Source organism: Strongylocentrotus purpuratus, unplaced genomic scaffold, assembly GCF_000002235.5.
Source record: "Strongylocentrotus purpuratus isolate Spur 01 unplaced genomic scaffold, Spur_5.0 spur5_scaffold_20, whole genome shotgun sequence".
NCBI lineage: Eukaryota > Metazoa > Echinodermata > Echinoidea > Camarodonta > Strongylocentrotidae > Strongylocentrotus > Strongylocentrotus purpuratus.
Genome location: NW_022145606.1, coordinates 15,883,492 through 15,900,765, shown reverse-complemented (window position 1 = coordinate 15,900,765; position 17,274 = coordinate 15,883,492). Strand labels below are relative to the sequence as shown.

The 17,274-nt window shown below is 35.4% G+C and overlaps 1 protein-coding gene across 1 annotated transcript in view; it reads right to left on the bottom strand.

Annotated features, from left to right (window-relative positions):
* Positions 1-649: 649 nt before the first annotated feature.
* Positions 650-17,274, bottom strand: part of LOC105443449 — a 21,917-nt gene continuing 5,292 nt past the window's right edge. The window contains exons 5-14 of the mRNA XM_030993704.1: positions 16,848-17,120; positions 12,963-13,196; positions 11,993-12,268; positions 10,337-10,464; positions 8,821-9,043; positions 6,969-7,044; positions 5,659-5,711; positions 4,209-4,410; positions 3,063-3,217; positions 650-2,561 (exon numbers count right to left, since the gene is read on the bottom strand). Coding sequence (XP_030849564.1) covers positions 4,241-4,410; positions 5,659-5,711; positions 6,969-7,044; positions 8,821-9,043; positions 10,337-10,464; positions 11,993-12,268; positions 12,963-13,196; positions 16,848-17,120 — 1,433 coding nt within the window. The 3' untranslated portion in view covers positions 650-2,561; positions 3,063-3,217; positions 4,209-4,240. The remainder of the gene's footprint in view (positions 2,562-3,062; positions 3,218-4,208; positions 4,411-5,658; positions 5,712-6,968; positions 7,045-8,820; positions 9,044-10,336; positions 10,465-11,992; positions 12,269-12,962; positions 13,197-16,847; positions 17,121-17,274) is intronic.

The following is a 17,274-nucleotide window of genomic DNA, read 5'->3' as shown; positions in this document are numbered from 1 at the left end:
AATTGACTTTACAAAATACAGAATTTACATAGGCACATTGACATAATTATCAGGGACACAAAACCACCACAATGATCAACGGCTACACTTTACACAAAACTGACGCACATGTAAACATTCAAATTTCTCCCCAAATCTCCAAATTACTATGAAAACACATGGCATAGGCCTAAATAAACTAAAATATAGCTCATATCTTCGCATATTTTTCATGTAAAAAGTGTTGCCATTCCTAATATGCACACCGAATCAGTACAACCTATTCATTAAAATCCCATGCTATTCATTCACAATCAACAAAAATAAACTATATTTAAAATGGTGTCCCGCATACCAGGTAATATGATATAGAATACCTCTACACTTTGTTATGCGTAGATGACTTGTATTTTGCTTTATAAGCCCTATTTCATTATCACTGCAATATTCGATTAAAAAGTCTAATGATATTGAAGGAACTTAACTTACAGTAACACTACGTTTCTAGTAGGGTCACTTGATTTTATATTACGTCAGATCAAAACCACAATCTTATAACACTTTCTCAGTAATTTGATTCACTTTCCTATATATAAAACATAATACAGCCAAACCTGTTTTAGTGACCACCTGTCTACAAAGACAGCATTTTTGGTTTCTCAAAAAAATGGTTTCCTTATTAAAACATGTACTAAAGGAACCTGTCTTCAAAGACCACCTGTGTGCAAATGCCAAATTTGTGTGTTTTCCTTCAATGGGAGGTTACTATAGACAGGTTTGACTGCAAGATATAAACATGTAACACTAACACAACTTACAAGACTTTAATTACACTTAATAAAAGAGCGAAGAAGGATTCTTAGTTACTTCAGTTCCGTTACACTTTAAAGCTAAATTCACCTCAATAACGCGGATTTCTTTTAAAGGGCACATGAAGTGTATCATCAGTAGAGTACCTGCCCTTAATCCAATAGAGGAGGAGGTGGAGGGTAAGGCAGCATAAAAAGGAATTCATATGACCCCTTTTCACACTCGATGACCTTTTAGTTTCGTATTTCATCTACTTATTGAAGGTAAATGCTACCTAAATAGCTTAATAATGTCATAGAAAACCGAAACATTAGACAAAGTACTCTAGTGAAACCGGACGAAAAAAAAAAATCAAAAATCAAAGGTATAGATTTTTAAAAGTTATAATCACTTTACGTATGGAAAATTGGGAATTTCAAATTTGTTGAAAAGATAATGTGGATCAATCTTTCACAAGGACCTACAATAATATGCTTTCCATAATATATTTCAGTAGTGGCCCGAGGGAGGAGGCACTTTGGGGGAAAACAGAAATTAATGATATTTTTGCACAAGACAAATGGGAGAGAAATTGTTTATGAAAACAGCACGATATACTGACAAAATTTCCATAGCTTTAGTGATGTCATGATTCAAACATTCAAACCTCTTTTATTTTTGTCCGTTTTATTTTATCATGCCGTTTCTGTTAATTTTCTGCTTTCATACAAAAAAAAGTACTACAAAGGTTGGATTATCCTTAAAGTCTGCAGCTCTTTGACTTGGGGGTCACTCGTTTTTCCTAAATTTCATAATTCCGTTGGTTCATAAATTCGAGTTACAAATTTCCCATACCCAATTATAGCAGGTAATTTATTATACTGAAAATGAAATAGCGTTCATAATTCAGAAGATTCGTTATTTGGAAAAGTTTATGAGGTTCTATTTTTAATTTTTGAAATGATATGCGTTTGAGATTATAGACGCCTTTCATTTTCGGAGTTATGAACCCTAATTTCATTCTCAAGCTCAGACTCTATGTTGGACTAGATGGCCATATCATTGAGAAGGTCAGCATTTACATCTACCTCGGACAACATATCACTGATGATGCCAGATGTAAGGTAGACATCTAACAAAGGATTGATATAGCAAGGAATAATTTTCTGGCGATTAAAGACTTATTTACAGCAAGAATAATGAAATTTAAACTTAAAATGAGACTTACATATTCCTAAGTATGTTATGTTCTATTGTACAGAGCAGCAACGTGGACATTAACAAAGAATAAGGACATTGGGTGTACTGAAGAATGATGAAAATGTCATGGAAAGATATGAAAATTGATAGAGAATTAAGGAAAAAGGTTTCTGAAACAAATATCCTTATAGGAATGGTTGAAGCAAAGAGCAACAAGAACTAACTGGGAGGGGAATATTGGAATGACATTGTAAAAGAGTGTACCGGGGTGGCAGAAAACAGAAATGTGTGGAAAATTACAGCAATTAAATTCCGGGCTGAGAGAACATTCCTCGATAGATAAATGTCAATTACTCAATTACAAACACTATTTCATTTTCGGATTTGTGAACCTTTTTTTCGTTTTCGTAAATATGAACCTTGGGAAAGAAGACATGTTACCAGTGGCTCTTCCCAATCGACTCCACCGAGTATCATTGTACATTCCACAGGGTTGGCAGGGTCTAGAGATCCACTTGTCCGCTGTAGTAATACGTATCTCGAAGCGGTATTCCATTCCTTCGGTGATTACCATTCTGCAGAGTTTCGTGGCTCTGTAGTTACATAAACAAATAGTAATCACATGTTTAATGTTAATCAATTGTTCTATCCTATTGAGTACAAATATCTGACACATTTTTCGTTAGCTAGCAATTCCTATTCCTACTTTATAGGTGACAGCGTACTTCTGCTTCTTCAATGTGCACATCGAACATTTTTGCTTTTAAAGGCAGAGTATTCTACTGACATTAATTCTGATCGAGGAGGATATTGTTCTGATGTATGTGTTATACTGTCATTTGCTGCTCACAATGTCCCAATGTGTCTATAGTCATGTCCCACAATGCATTAGCAACTGCCTGACGCGCATGTGTTTATGTTTGGGTACAGGAACCAACAATCACTCCTTTGTACGCCTTCGCCTAAAGATGGCGTAATTGGAAATACATTTATATTACAGCACTGGTAGCGATGTTGGTAAAATACCCCGCTTTTAACAAAATTTGAATTATGGTCTTCTGTGTACAGACTGATGAACAACTGCATACACTTACCGGCGCACGTCCAGTGAAGGAGGGTCCGGTATTGAAATTTCGGCCGACGCTCCTCTGCTCTCGACTCTTGTACTGAGTGAATAAAGCCATGTCCATCTTATCATTGCAAAAGGAAAGGTCCATACTTCTGTCCTCATGATGGAAGATTGGGTCTCCTGGTAAAAAAACAACAACAACTCCCGATTATATATGCAGAGAAATCTCAGTTACAAAGAAACCAGTTGTGCCCTAAGGAATGCATATAAGTCTTGCCTAAGTCTAGCATTCAGTTCTGTAAACAAAATCTATTCATGGCGGACCTGAAATGTATACCCAACAACTAACCAAATTACATGGACTCAGCACACTCATTTTATTATAATATTGTCTGAATCAATGGATAATAGATGTTGGTATGTAAGATTGGTGCTACCTGGGAAGGGTCAGGACGGAAGTTGGGGGGGGGGGGGGGGGGGTGGGGGTGTGTAACAGTGATTAGAAGAGGGGGTGCGAGGGGAATAGGATCTACACAACCGTGATAACACAATTGTTGTATTATGTGTTATATTTAAACACGCTTAATCATTCATTGATTTGTACATTCGTTTATTTCTATTTTGTATAAACATACATATAAATTGACACAAGACATAATTAAATATGCAAAAATATGTCGACTACTACTATCACAATATTTTGCTCATCGGCTAAAAGGAATATTAAAGGCCATTACTTGTGAACAGAATTCTGTTTTCTGACTTGAGTCAATTTAAAACAATCTTATCGCTCGCGGACTAGCAGAATTTCATATTTTCTCTTGTTTAACTATAAATAGATGAATAAATAATTGAATGAATATATATACATATGTATATATAAATGATTGAATGATCCAAAGTCTGTTTGTAATGCGTTGTTAACATATCAAGTTCTATGGTCCCAGCTCAAATGATTTCTACCTCGAGAAGACGTAAAGATACTTCAAAATGTTGAAGTCGCAAGGAATTTGGGCTATAACAATAAACCATGATAAGGTTAAAAGTATTACAAACCAGACTTTTGACTAATCATTGTATATATATATATATATATATACAGCCAATACATGAACTGTGAAGTGTATATACATGTATATATATATTGGGAAATCAAATCCAACCAACCAACCTCGTGGAGACATCCGACGATCACTGTGATTGTCATCTCTTGTCCCAAACATAGATGTGGGCCCAGCAGGACCCTGGCTGCTCTGATATTTCATCACCATTCTGTTTCTCAAAGCGAGCACGAAGAGGACCAAGATCAGGATGAGGATGAAGAATAAAAGTACACCTGCTGTTGTTTCCGACGATCACTGCAATAGAGGTTGCTGAGGGAAAAAAAAGAATTGATTACATCTATTTTTTTTTGTAGACAAAGAGAATCACTTCAGCATTCTGACTAGTCCAATATCATTCGTCATCCGTTGTAGATTAGCAGTTAGAAATAAGCAGGCATCATCTACAACAGGCGGTCATGTTAATATTTAGTCTTGCTACCTCAAACTGTTTAAGTTTCCAACAGTGACCTCCGTGAATTGTCAGGTCGTGTAGGTATTGTTCGAATTAGAATATAAATAGGGTCATGTTTTACCAAGTAAAAGTTTTTATGATATGTGATCAAAACGACAGTGCAATTGAACTAGAAAAGGTCCGATAATTTTTTTTACATAACAGGGCATATATTTGTTTGAATAAATTGCAGTCCCTCTTCAAATAAACTTCTTTAAATAGAAAAAAAATGAATGCGTGGCATAATATATGCATTTGTACTAAAAACCAAATGACTAAACATATAGACCTATTTAAAGGGACTTGGTAACATTGTTAAGATGAAAGAAAATAGTGCTAAGGTAATGAATTCAATGCTAGATGTACACTTAAAGATAATCTGAAAGTTTGAGTGAAAACAAACCATTGTTAATGCTAACAATTGAGAATGTAATCTGATCGATTCCTTAATTCTCCCAACTATATTCTTACAATTAATTACATTTTAGGTGAATGTAAATCGTCACAAAGCAATGAATTGGCTCTATATACCACTCCAGACATTTAAGTGTTGAATCATTTTAAGCGCCTGTCTTATATTTTATTTTCATTGAAAAAAAAAACGGTTGGAAAATTCAAAAATGGTTGGGAGAATCTACTGTTAGAGGGAGGTGCACAGCTACGCCATTAAAGAAATTCATAAATATCGTTGTTTGTTTTTCAGGATGTTTTGCATGTTAGAGGGTTAGTACAGTAAAGGAAAATTAAAGGTATCATTTCATACTCAAATTAAGCTTCTTTTTTTTAAATCAACCTTTAACAATGTTATGAGTCACTTTAAACTATGATGGTAAATTGATGAATATATTTTTAAATAAAACAAAAATGTGTTTGTATTTCATAAAACTCAGAGTGGGAATAAATACTCAATCAAGATGAAAATAAAGATTGTATCTTATCAAAATATATCTATGAGGCATAAAATTATATAAATGTTATGATTATAATACTAGTAATACTAATGATGATGATACTAATAATAATTAAATGAATAGTTATGATAACAAAAATAAAATTAAAACACTTACGTTTGCTGTTTGAGGATGTTTGACAGCGGTCCCCAGTCCAGCTATCGGTACATCTAACGATTTAACAAAATCAGATGAATGTGTATAAAGAAAAATAACTCCTGTGCAAGGGTGATTTGTGGTTCTTCCAAATTCACACAGATCACCCCAATTTTAAGAAATCTACATTGGTTACCAGTACGCCAGAAAATATCATTCAAAATCTTGCTGAGTGTATATGAAGCACATCTTGGTCTTGGTCCCACTTGTATCAAAGAACTGTTTGATTTGATTTGATTTATTGGTTTCTGTATCTTTTTTTCTTTTTTCATCATATATTTTCATGAACATAATGTGGTTTTATACAATATTTTAAGTGTATATACTTTTATACAGATAGTAAACGAAATTAAACAAATATATTGAATGCATAATTAACATACATTAGACGCAGGAGGGCTACATAAATAAGCAAAGTAGCTTGACGCGCCCGCAGCCCTCAACTTAGATACAACAATAACAATATAAAAAAGAGTGACTTACAGAGAAAAAAAGAAAAGGGGAGAGAAGGAGTGTTGGTAATAATACAATAATCCTCATACATCTGCTGATTGAATGCACGTTCATTTATGGATGGATAAACGATGATATAGGTCATGGACGATTACACATTATTTGTTAATGTACAGTCAATGTACACAAACTTAAACAACACAATCGCAACTTGCGCAGTTCCCGAGACAAATCGTTGCCGCAGATCCCATCTATCAAACAAAAATAACACTAGGTGATCTAGAATTTGCTTGTGCAGCCCCAAAACTCTGGGATAACTTACCATTTGAAGTCAGGAAATCACCATCTGTGAATATCTTTAAATCAACACTGAAAGCTCATCTTTTCAATTATCTAATGAAATGTGTCAATGTAAATGAAATATTGAATAATCCGATATATATTTTGAAATACAATGAAGTTTACTGGATTTTTGACAGAATTGGTCAAAGTGTGCATGCTCAAAGTCTCCCTCAGATTATATCCCTGTGCCACATTACATCTCTCCATAGATTTTTGTTTTACCTGTAGTTTATTTCTAGATTTCTAATATAAAATTATTATATTAATTTGAAGAAAAAAGAAAAGGTTGCCATGTAGCGAACCTAAACAGGAAGGTTTAGTGCATAAACTTTTTGTTACAGTTCACAGTATAATCCTCCCAATTTGTTTCTATTGTTTTCACCAATCAGCACTCTTGACAAGCCTGCTAATATACCGTTGATACCAATAGGCACTTGTAAAAAGGTTGAAAAGCGGCTATTAAGGTTGGGACCTACCTGCATTCTCCACCTGATCTATCGCTTGTTATTATACAGGTTCCACTGTTTTCACAGGTCAAGTCTTCACAGGGGACTGTAGAACATTGGAAAAATCGAGATAAAATATTAAAAGGATTCCATAACTATATTATGTAAATAAGCCATATAAGACACTATTTTATAAATTATACCTAAGCGTTTAATTACACCGAATCTGCAATGACCCTTGAAAAGATATAAAAGTGAATATGTGACTGCTATAGAATGGACTCATTTTGTATTGATTGTTTCGATTACATAAATATTAGGGATAGATTAGGGATAAAATGAACCTAGGATTATAATGCGCTAAGATAGTGAGTGAATCGAGTGTAAGGTTATGCTTGTTACATACGTGGCGTCATGTTGTTAGACTGCGACTTGCGCAGGATGCAATACGAACATTCACAATCCCAAGTCCACTCTAGCAAGAATAGTGTTTATTTGTTTTCACGTGATGCATTATTGGAAAAAAAGTAGACGGATAATAAGATGTGGCATTGTTATATGCCCTATGAAATATGGGATTTCATGAGAATTTTTGGAGGGGAAGTTTTAAAAAGCATATCCGGGTTAAAATTGTGCACTCGTTAAACAAATATCAGCCTATTCCAAAAGCATAGGCCAATTTTGACCACAACTGACCTATTGTGTTACTTTGGGTCAGGGTGATTTTTTCTAATCGTTATTATCGCTATTAAAATGCGCCCGATCAGTGCTAGAAAAAAAGTGTTCGAATTGCCCCCACCCCATCAAATACAATAACTATGATCGTTTCAGTCACCTTTTTACCAAAACATGACCATTTGTATTGATATTTGTTCAAAGTCAGAATCAATTTATGGGTTTCGACATCAAAAACAATATAAAAATGTGCGCTGATATAAGAACAATCAATGTCATAGAACGAATTCACGCAGTTTGGACCACTTTGTCAATTTGATCGGTGGCTAGCATTATGCAATTTTAACAATGTTCACGTGCTAGCTGATAAATTCGCCTGTCGCGGCTTGTCGGTGGGGGCGCTGTTAATTGTGAATGCACCCTATTCAATTATTGGTTTTATTATTAAAGGCCAAGTCCACTCCAAAAAAAAACTTACTTATAATAGAAAAAACCAATCGGATAACTAATAAGAAAGTTATGAATTTTGAATGATATGAAAAACTTTGAAAATCACAAGACAAATTGGCAACTCACTCATGAATCTGTGACGTCATTGCCTAACTACCCACTTATTGTTTTATTTATATTGATAACATTTCCCATTTTCCTCACAAGTTTTCGTGCGGATACACTAACAAAGAGTTTGTTTTTTCTTCAGTTAAGTCATGACAAATGTTAATTTGGTAAACTGTTTTAGTATACAATACTCAGAAAATAGTATAAATTCTTCAAAGTTCATAAAAGAATTTGTGAGATGTCATGCACGCAATATGATACAAATCGTATGACTTGGGCAAAGGCATGGGGAAATTAATTTTTAGTGGGGGATAAAAAGGGAAGTTAATGGATACAAATATATAAAGCAATTGATAAATAAGGAGACAATGACGTCACAAACTGATAACCAAATTGGCAATTTGTGTAGTGATTGCCATTTTTCCATACTTGTTCATTCTTTTCCAAAAATGCATAACTTCCTTATTAGTTATCCGATTTTACTCGATCTTTTTTATTTGTATTGGGTTGTCTGATTTTTCTGCTTCAATTGAAATTTTTTTTTTTTTGGAGTGGACTTTGCCTTTAAATGCCTGGGTGATAACGCAATCTAAATGCTATATGATTTGTAATAGGTCGTAATAGATCGTTTGTCGTACAAAAAACTCACGAAAAATGATGAAAGCTGGGAGTGACGTAAGGAACAGTCCGGAACCGCTTGTGATCTCGGCCTCTGATGTCAATGCGCTTCTAAAAATGTCAATAGCTTCTATTTCACTTAAGCTCGTTGTTGGATTGAAAATGAGAATGAAATTGGCAATGATACTTCCACTCCCGAAGGATACGACTCGCGAGCCGATGAAACCCGGTGTGTTTTGATATATCTTATCGAGCTGAGGAAAACAAGATATTGGGTTGAGGAGAAAAATGAGAGAGGACAAGGAAAATAAATCAAATCCATTGAGTGAATTAATTGCCCATTCGAAATTAGTTTTGTGTAATTAATATACAAAAAATATTCCACTAATGAAGAGTCTTCTGGTAAGACTGATGTTTATGGTGGTCGCGCTTGAAGTGAGTAACATTCTTACACAGTTTCATATTCAACCATAAAAAACAATGGATAAATTCATACTTTTCCTAACTCTGAACTTGTTTGTTTTTTATCGAAGGGGAGACACACTGCTAAAAGAAAACATAGAAAACAAAAACCTTGACGAGCAAAAACCTTTGATCTTGAGGAGTATGAAGAAAACTAAACGCAGACAAACAAACTCACATTCTAGTACGCATTCACACTCACACTTACTTTTTTTTTAAATACTTTTTTCTTATTGATTCCAAACAATACAAATTCATTTTTAGAAATAAAGTACAGTTGTTTTTCCTTGACATGAATTCAAAACATTTACATTACATAAATTGTACAATTGATGAATACAAAAATGAAATCAGTTGTAACATAAAAAAAATAACCCCATCCAACCAAACACAGTACTACCCCCCCCCCCCCCTCCTCCCCATCATGCGACACACACACTGTTCCTAGCCCCCTCAGAATACCCCAAATTGGAGCGACAGACAAACAGAAACAAACACACACACACACTCTTAAAACAAAAAATTTGTTTGATTCCTCCAATAGTGTAATACAAACATACAATAAAATAAAAACGTTTTCAATATTGATTGCTTATATATAAACATAATTAAACAACAACTCATATGCAGTATATAAACTGAGCTAAAATTGAAAGTAAACTTAAAGTACATAAACATAAGTTATAAGTCAATTGTACACGTTATTCACTTATACATGTAATAACAAAATAACAAAATAAAACAAACTGGAGGTTATTTTACTGGGTCTCCCAAATACCCCTCCCTCACACAAACACACACACCCACAAAACACACCACATTCATACACACAAGCATACAAAACACACTCCCCCAAAAAACACGCCCCCACACACACGCCACACACACACACACGTACACACACACATATATATATATATTATAAGACATATACTAATCATTAATATACTGTATAACATTATTAAATGAATCAATATAAATAATGTGCCCCCCCCCCCTCTCACCGAGGTGCAAAGAAGAAAAGAACCTTCACATAATTATTGCGAAAGAACTGTTTTGTAGTTCATGTATTTTCACTTTCTTACATTTGCTTGGAGCTCCAATGCGAGGTTTTTGAATGTTGTAGTTGTGTCGTCCAATAGGTCCTGTGTAAAGGGTGCGTCGATGCCTTTAATTCTTGCCAAAACCATGTTTCCAGTTAGTTCATAATTTACTATTTCAAGAGAAAAGAAAAGCAAATTCAAAAGAAAAATAAAGAAAATGATCTAAATGAAGAGACACATTACATGCCTTAATGATCATCATACACTTGTGAAGATTTGGTTACTGAAATATATTTTGAAATCATGATTTTAAAATACAAAATACATAATCCTGGTGGGCTGACAAAATGAATCTTACATCTTAAACCACGGTTATAAAGCGGTAGTCTTGTACGCTTCTTTGTAAGCAAAACTAGTCCCTAGTCTCAAATTATTATCTGTTGTTATCTTATTTCGTGACAGACGATATCATTACAAGTTGTATTAAAACTGAATGGGATCTTGTTCTGTAAAGAAAGAATTTGAATTTTCCGTGCAAAAACTCTTTTGAAATTCTATATATGAAAACAGTTGAGTTGAGGGATAGTTGAGTTCTGTTTTCAAACCGCAAGTGCCTTTAAAATGCATGGTTATTACTCTTATTCTTATCTATGACATTTCTAGTGCCCTTTCAGAACCGAAAATTGCTATGAAGGTAATTTTAGACCCCCAAATGTGTGAAATTTAGCCAATACTATCATACCAATTGAGCTCCACTTTCAAAAAATTACGATGACCGTTAATTAATTATTTAATTAAAAATAACAATACATTGGCCGGCTGGTTGTGCGTAAAATAGCCACCACGAAAATGCCAACAAAAAAGCCAACATCGGCATTGGCCGAAATAAGACGTAAAAGGCGCTATTTCGTTCTTTCAACGTTTTTTTTCTTCCAATTATCTAATATTTTTGGAGGTACACAAGTATTATAAATTGTTATATATGTATGTATATTTCAGCCGTCTCTGAACCGATTTTGTTCAAAAGATGATTTTGTCATTTAAATTGTACGTTCTTTCAAATTTGACACTCAGTTTTCATTATCTCACAAAAAATATTGTGTGTAGCACCCTCTGCAACAGAACTCAACTATCCCTTTAAGCAGTTACGGTCTTTTATTTGGGCTATATTGGATTTAATTAATTCAGGAAGATTGGAAAGTTCAATTTAAATATTTAAAATTAGTTTTGTTAAAATAGGGCAGCCTCTTTTCTTAAATTGGATTTTTACGTCATAAGGTGACCAGGATATTTTTCTTTGGTGGTATTGATATTTTATCTAATACAAACAATATCTGTGTGTCATTTAATTATGAATTTTAAAACAGCCCCCTTTAAAAATAAGTACATATAATTCTGAAATTCCAAATTTCGTTCTACGTTGGTAATATATTATTATTCTGTTCACGTCATACATAACGTTTCAATGAAGTTTGTAAGTTATCTTTCATTATCTAGATTAAAGTATAGAGAATTAAACATATCTTTAAAAATATTGATAAGATAGTTGAGGTAAATGCATTTATTATGCGCAATAACTTTGGGGAACATCTATTGAAATTTGAAAGACACAAATTAAAAAAAAATATATAGACAAATTATCGCCTGTCTACTTGAAGGAGCTGTCTATTCGAAATCATTAATAAGTGATTGGTTTACCTGGTTGATTTCTTGTCACATTTAGAACAAACTGGATGGTTTTTGACAAGACTCCATCTGTTGCTTCAATCCTGATGTTGTTAACGCCAGGCGACAGATCTGCTGGCTGAAATTGTTCCACTCCATTAACAATAATGGGGTCATATATGACGTCACCATAGAACGCGAAATTAAGAGAGGTCAGGCCCTCCTTGAGATGACCACGGAAGAATAGACTGTATGTGTTTCCATCATAAGCAGCGGATGCCTGCAAAATCTCGACTGGCAACTCCGTCACTTTAGAGAAAAATTTGAGGAGGGAAATTAAAGCAACGAAATAAGGCTCAGAATTACATGAAATATATAACAGGGGTATTGAAACCGACTATAAATAGATAAATACATGAAAAAGATAAATTAAATCATTAAAATGTTATCAAAGAAAGGTGGGAATCTAAAATATTGTAGTGGGAAAGAAAGTATTTGGAAGGGGATTAATCGACTGGCGTTTGCATTAGCTAACTAGCGTTTAGAACTGTAATGTTCAATCTTGCCTTGATATATCCCATTTGGGGGGGGGGGGGGATTTTGTCACAGTATGTCATGATTGTATTTTAATTCTCCAATACATTTTGAATAGTACAGGTAATATGTGTAGGTTATAATATACTCCTGATGACATGTTTATGTATAAAACGCATTTAAAGCGATTATTTTCTCTGACATATATTAATTTTACAAGATGTTTATTGTTCACTTCCCGTTCTGACACAAAAGCGGTGATATTAGTATATAATTAAATACTCCTATTAAATAATGGAAATCTCCAAACTACTAAGTTACTAGTAATCATTTCCATTAACCCTATATGGGTGTTCCGTAATTGAGTGTATTACGGTTATTTAAGAATATATGTTGAAGAAAACCCGACTGTTTACATGGGCAATGCAGAATGCGTTATAGGGTGATTATTACTATTAATAAAACTCACTTTGTATATCAATATAACAGACGGTGCTATTGATGTTTCCAGCTGAATCGGTGACAGTTGCTGATATTTCATTGACGCCTGGATCTAACCTTTGACCCGGTTGCTTTGGAGCAAAATCAACCCGAAGTGACGACGGTTCATCGACATTATCCGAAACAACAGCGTCATAATTAGCCACAACGTTACCAAACGGCACAGTCAGGTTGGAACACATTATAAAAGGAGATTCATCATCTGTCAAATCAAATCGATGAATACGTTGCGGTTAGCTAATGTAAATATTTCATGAGATACGGATTATTATTGTCACGTGTATGATTGATTAATAACAAGCTATTTTTGTGCCACTTATAGGATTATATTAGATGTTTATGTGTGTACAAGTGTTGTGGTCTAGTGGTTAAGCCACCAGAATGTACATCAAAAGCTACGGGGTTCTAATAGCCCAGCATTAACGTCCCTTGGTCGACACGTCAATCTATGATTGCCACTCTCCACCCGGGTGTAAATAGGTAACTGATATCCTTGAGTGCTTGTTACTTAGGTGACTCAGCTATGACCAGAATAATAAAGTCAAATCACGTTCATCTCCGTCACTGTGTGACGGAGATGAACGCTCAACAAGTCTTATGATGATGATGATGATGATAATGATAATAATAATAATACAATATTTACTGACCTTCAGTGAGGGGGATACGAAATATATTGCCTGAACTAGATTCATATTAACCGAGTCGTAGATGAGGGCAATATATGTTGTATCTCTCGGAAGTATGAGCCATTCAATATTATTATATTATTATTATCCACATCAGACATTTAGAGCCCAAAATGGAAATATTACTTTCCTACGCCTGCTTTGCTGGCAGCTCTCCCGACACTTTGCAGGCCTTATGCTATGGTCACATTACCCAAAAGTAGCCTGCTCGGCGGCCGAGCGGCGAGTTTTTAACCAATTCTGCCCGGCGGCTGCCCGGCCACCGAGCGGCGACCGGCCAGTCACCGCTCGTTGTTAGGGCATCGCTCGGTCGCCGCTGAAGTTTTAGCGCGGAGTTAAAATTTGGGCGGCGCCTGCCCACTTTTCACTCGCCGCCCAAAATACGCTCGGTGCCTGGGCGGTCTCCGCCCGGGCACCAAACTAATCGCTGGGCGATGCCGAATTCCAGCAGCGACCGAGCAGGCTACTGATCGGTCGGTCGCTGTCTAATTTGTGACCATAGCTTAAGGGGCCGCGTACAGTGCACCTGCCCTATATCATAGCTGTGCCTGCTAGCTAAAAGAGTACGCCAATTAAAATTTCTGTTTTGTGTGTCTACGCCTAGAATTAAAATTAGGATAAGTGATAGGAATTAGGGGGGGGGGGGGGTCGCACAAAAGAACAATAGATCAGAGATTACACAGTATTTTACATAATCCAATATATACATGTACCTACCATTCTTCATAATTTAACGCAATTCATCGAGCTGTTTTAAAGGGTGTAATTTTACTTGTTTTGTTGTTAAAAAAGACACGATTTCCTTTGTTACGTACATACACACGCGCCGTATAGTTGCGCGAGCTATTTCGACTACGCGCTGCATTACTGCTGCCTGCTGCACCACACACACACACACACAGCCGACCATCTGCTTATTTTACTGTAAACATATGGAAATGGCCTTTATTCGCAAGAGAAAAGACATATTTTGCACTGTTTGATTGCAAAGTTCCCGGATGTTACACTTCCGGTTATTCAAGACTTTATATACCTCTCTTTAGAATATAGCGATCTGATTGGTCAAAAATGGAGTCGTGATTTTAGCCATGCCCGCCTGCGAAATTTTTATTCCCAAACAGGTTTGCAATTTCTTATATTTCCGATCTTCTGATTGGCTGATATGTTCTACGTCATTAGCAGCTTACAAAAAGAGCTCACAAACAATTAGACTTGTATTATTTGTTTTGCTTTGCCTCACTATTTATTAAGGCAACAAAACTGAATAAACTGAGATTTGAACCCTCAAGTCAACTTCAAAGTGCTATTAGTAACACGCTGTCCTTACCGATTGAGCCAACGATGGGTTGATGAAAAGTGATTCTGCATGATTTCTATAACCCTATCACTCGCCCTAACGGTTACGTCATTGCTAATGACGTAACATACCAGCCAATCAGATGATCGGATATATTACCATTGGCAAACCTGTTTCGGAAAAAATAATTCGCTGCTCGCCTACCGGTCAATAGTCTTATAAAAGATACCCGGATGCCCGCCTACCGTCAATAGTCTTTTAAAAGATGCCCGCATAAATACATTTTGGTGAGATCCCATTGGTCAACGTGTAAAGAGTTTATTTGTGCGAGCGCAGATACAAAATGCAATGCAGTGTGTTTGCGATTCCCGAATGATTGTAACATTTGGAATCTTTCTAGCGAAGATTTACAGACAATGTCTCAGATTTTCGGTGATGTTTTAATCAGTCCTTACTCAACAAAGGGATAAGGTAAAATTCTTTGTAGATTTTTTTGGTGTGAATTCGGTATGTAAAAGATATAAAGGCTGCTTTAATATTTGTTAGCTCTCGGGGACGTTACATCCTGCTATCATCCCTTGGCACGGCTCGGAGTGTAACTGTGTCAGGATGTAACTTCTCCTTGAGCCTATACAACAACTATTCCTCTCATAGCAGTTATATCTATACTATTGACTGTTTGTTTTTATATGTAAAGTCCATAGGCTTTTTCATGAGAGGGTAATAATATACAGATATCGACTGCTTTGAGAGGCATGGCTGTTTTATTTGCTCAAGGGAACGCGCGCAGATCCTGCCATTACCCTGAGGCGTGCCTGCATGGTGGGCGGCACGCCGAGGGGTAATGGCAGGATCTGCTAGTTCCCGAGAGCATATAAAGCAGCCAGACCTCGAATATTAATGCAGTCGATATGTCTTTTATATGCCAAATTGAAACAAAATCTATCAATAATTCTGACCTTATTTTTTATTGAGTAAAGATTGGTTAAAACATCACGGAAATCTGAGACATAGTCTGTTAATCTTAAATTGAAAAATGACTGAAATGTTTAATCATTTGGAAATCGCATCCAAAAATCACTGTATGGTGTCCGCGCTCGCACAAAAACAATTTAAACACATAAACAAATGGGTATCGCAGCAAAATTTTACTATTTGCATGGTAACCGTAATGTTGAGGGATCTCACTCTTGGATTATCAACCGTTAATGGCATTTTGCGTTTCTCAACGTGAATGGCTAAAATCACGACTCCAATTTCGACCAATCAGATGGTCTTATATTGACCGCGTTGCAAACAAGTGTAATATGATTTTGTAACACCACTGGTCAGATGTCTGATATACCCTTTGACTGTATGAAGTTAACAGCACTACAAACATCAGAGCACACAACAATAAACATTATGATGTAAATGTACATTGTTTGTAATATACCACAATAGGTAGTAACGTATGAGACAACAACAAAAAAAAAATACATAAGACAGAGAAGGTTTATATTTGCTAAAGGGACATGTTTAACAATAACATATCAACATATTTTTGTCCAAACTCTTGTTGGCACTTTTACCCAATATTAATGGATTAAAAGTAAAGTCATTTTCTTCCTTACAAAAAAGTACCATGGTAACCATGGTACTTTTGTCCAAATTACCATCCACCATGGTAACCATGGTTATCATGGTACCAAAACAATGAAATACATTGGGTCATTAGACAATGTATTTCATTGTTGTGGAACCATGATAACCAAGGTTACCATGGTACATTTTGTAAGGGTTAAATGCCGATTCACTTCTCTTAATCGCATATTGCACTATCATTTTGTGATGAATTTAAAATAAAATAAAATGTTAAATGTATTACCTTGAACATGGTATGTTCCTGTGCATGTCTTACTCAATTCGTCATCATAGATAAGTGCAATCACGTCGTGTGTCCCTATGGACACACCGCTGCCAACCGGGGAACCTCCTAGAGTAATATTTACCGAGACATCACCTCCGTGATATCTGTAACCATCTACAGATTTGGTTACGTCATCTGCTCCGAAATCTGGGCTAAAAGTATACGTCGCTTGTCCTGGATCAGTGCCTATTGTGCGATCAAAGTCCGGGCAGTTAACGGGCAACTCGGTAACTGCAAAAAATAACAATGATAATAAAAGACGGTCGGTAATTTAGAAAGTATACGTTGATGTAACAAAATAATAAGTTAGAATTTCGTAAAATATCAAATAATTGCTCGTAAAGTACTTCCCTGCTAATGTTTAACGCAAGCATCTTCATCAGAA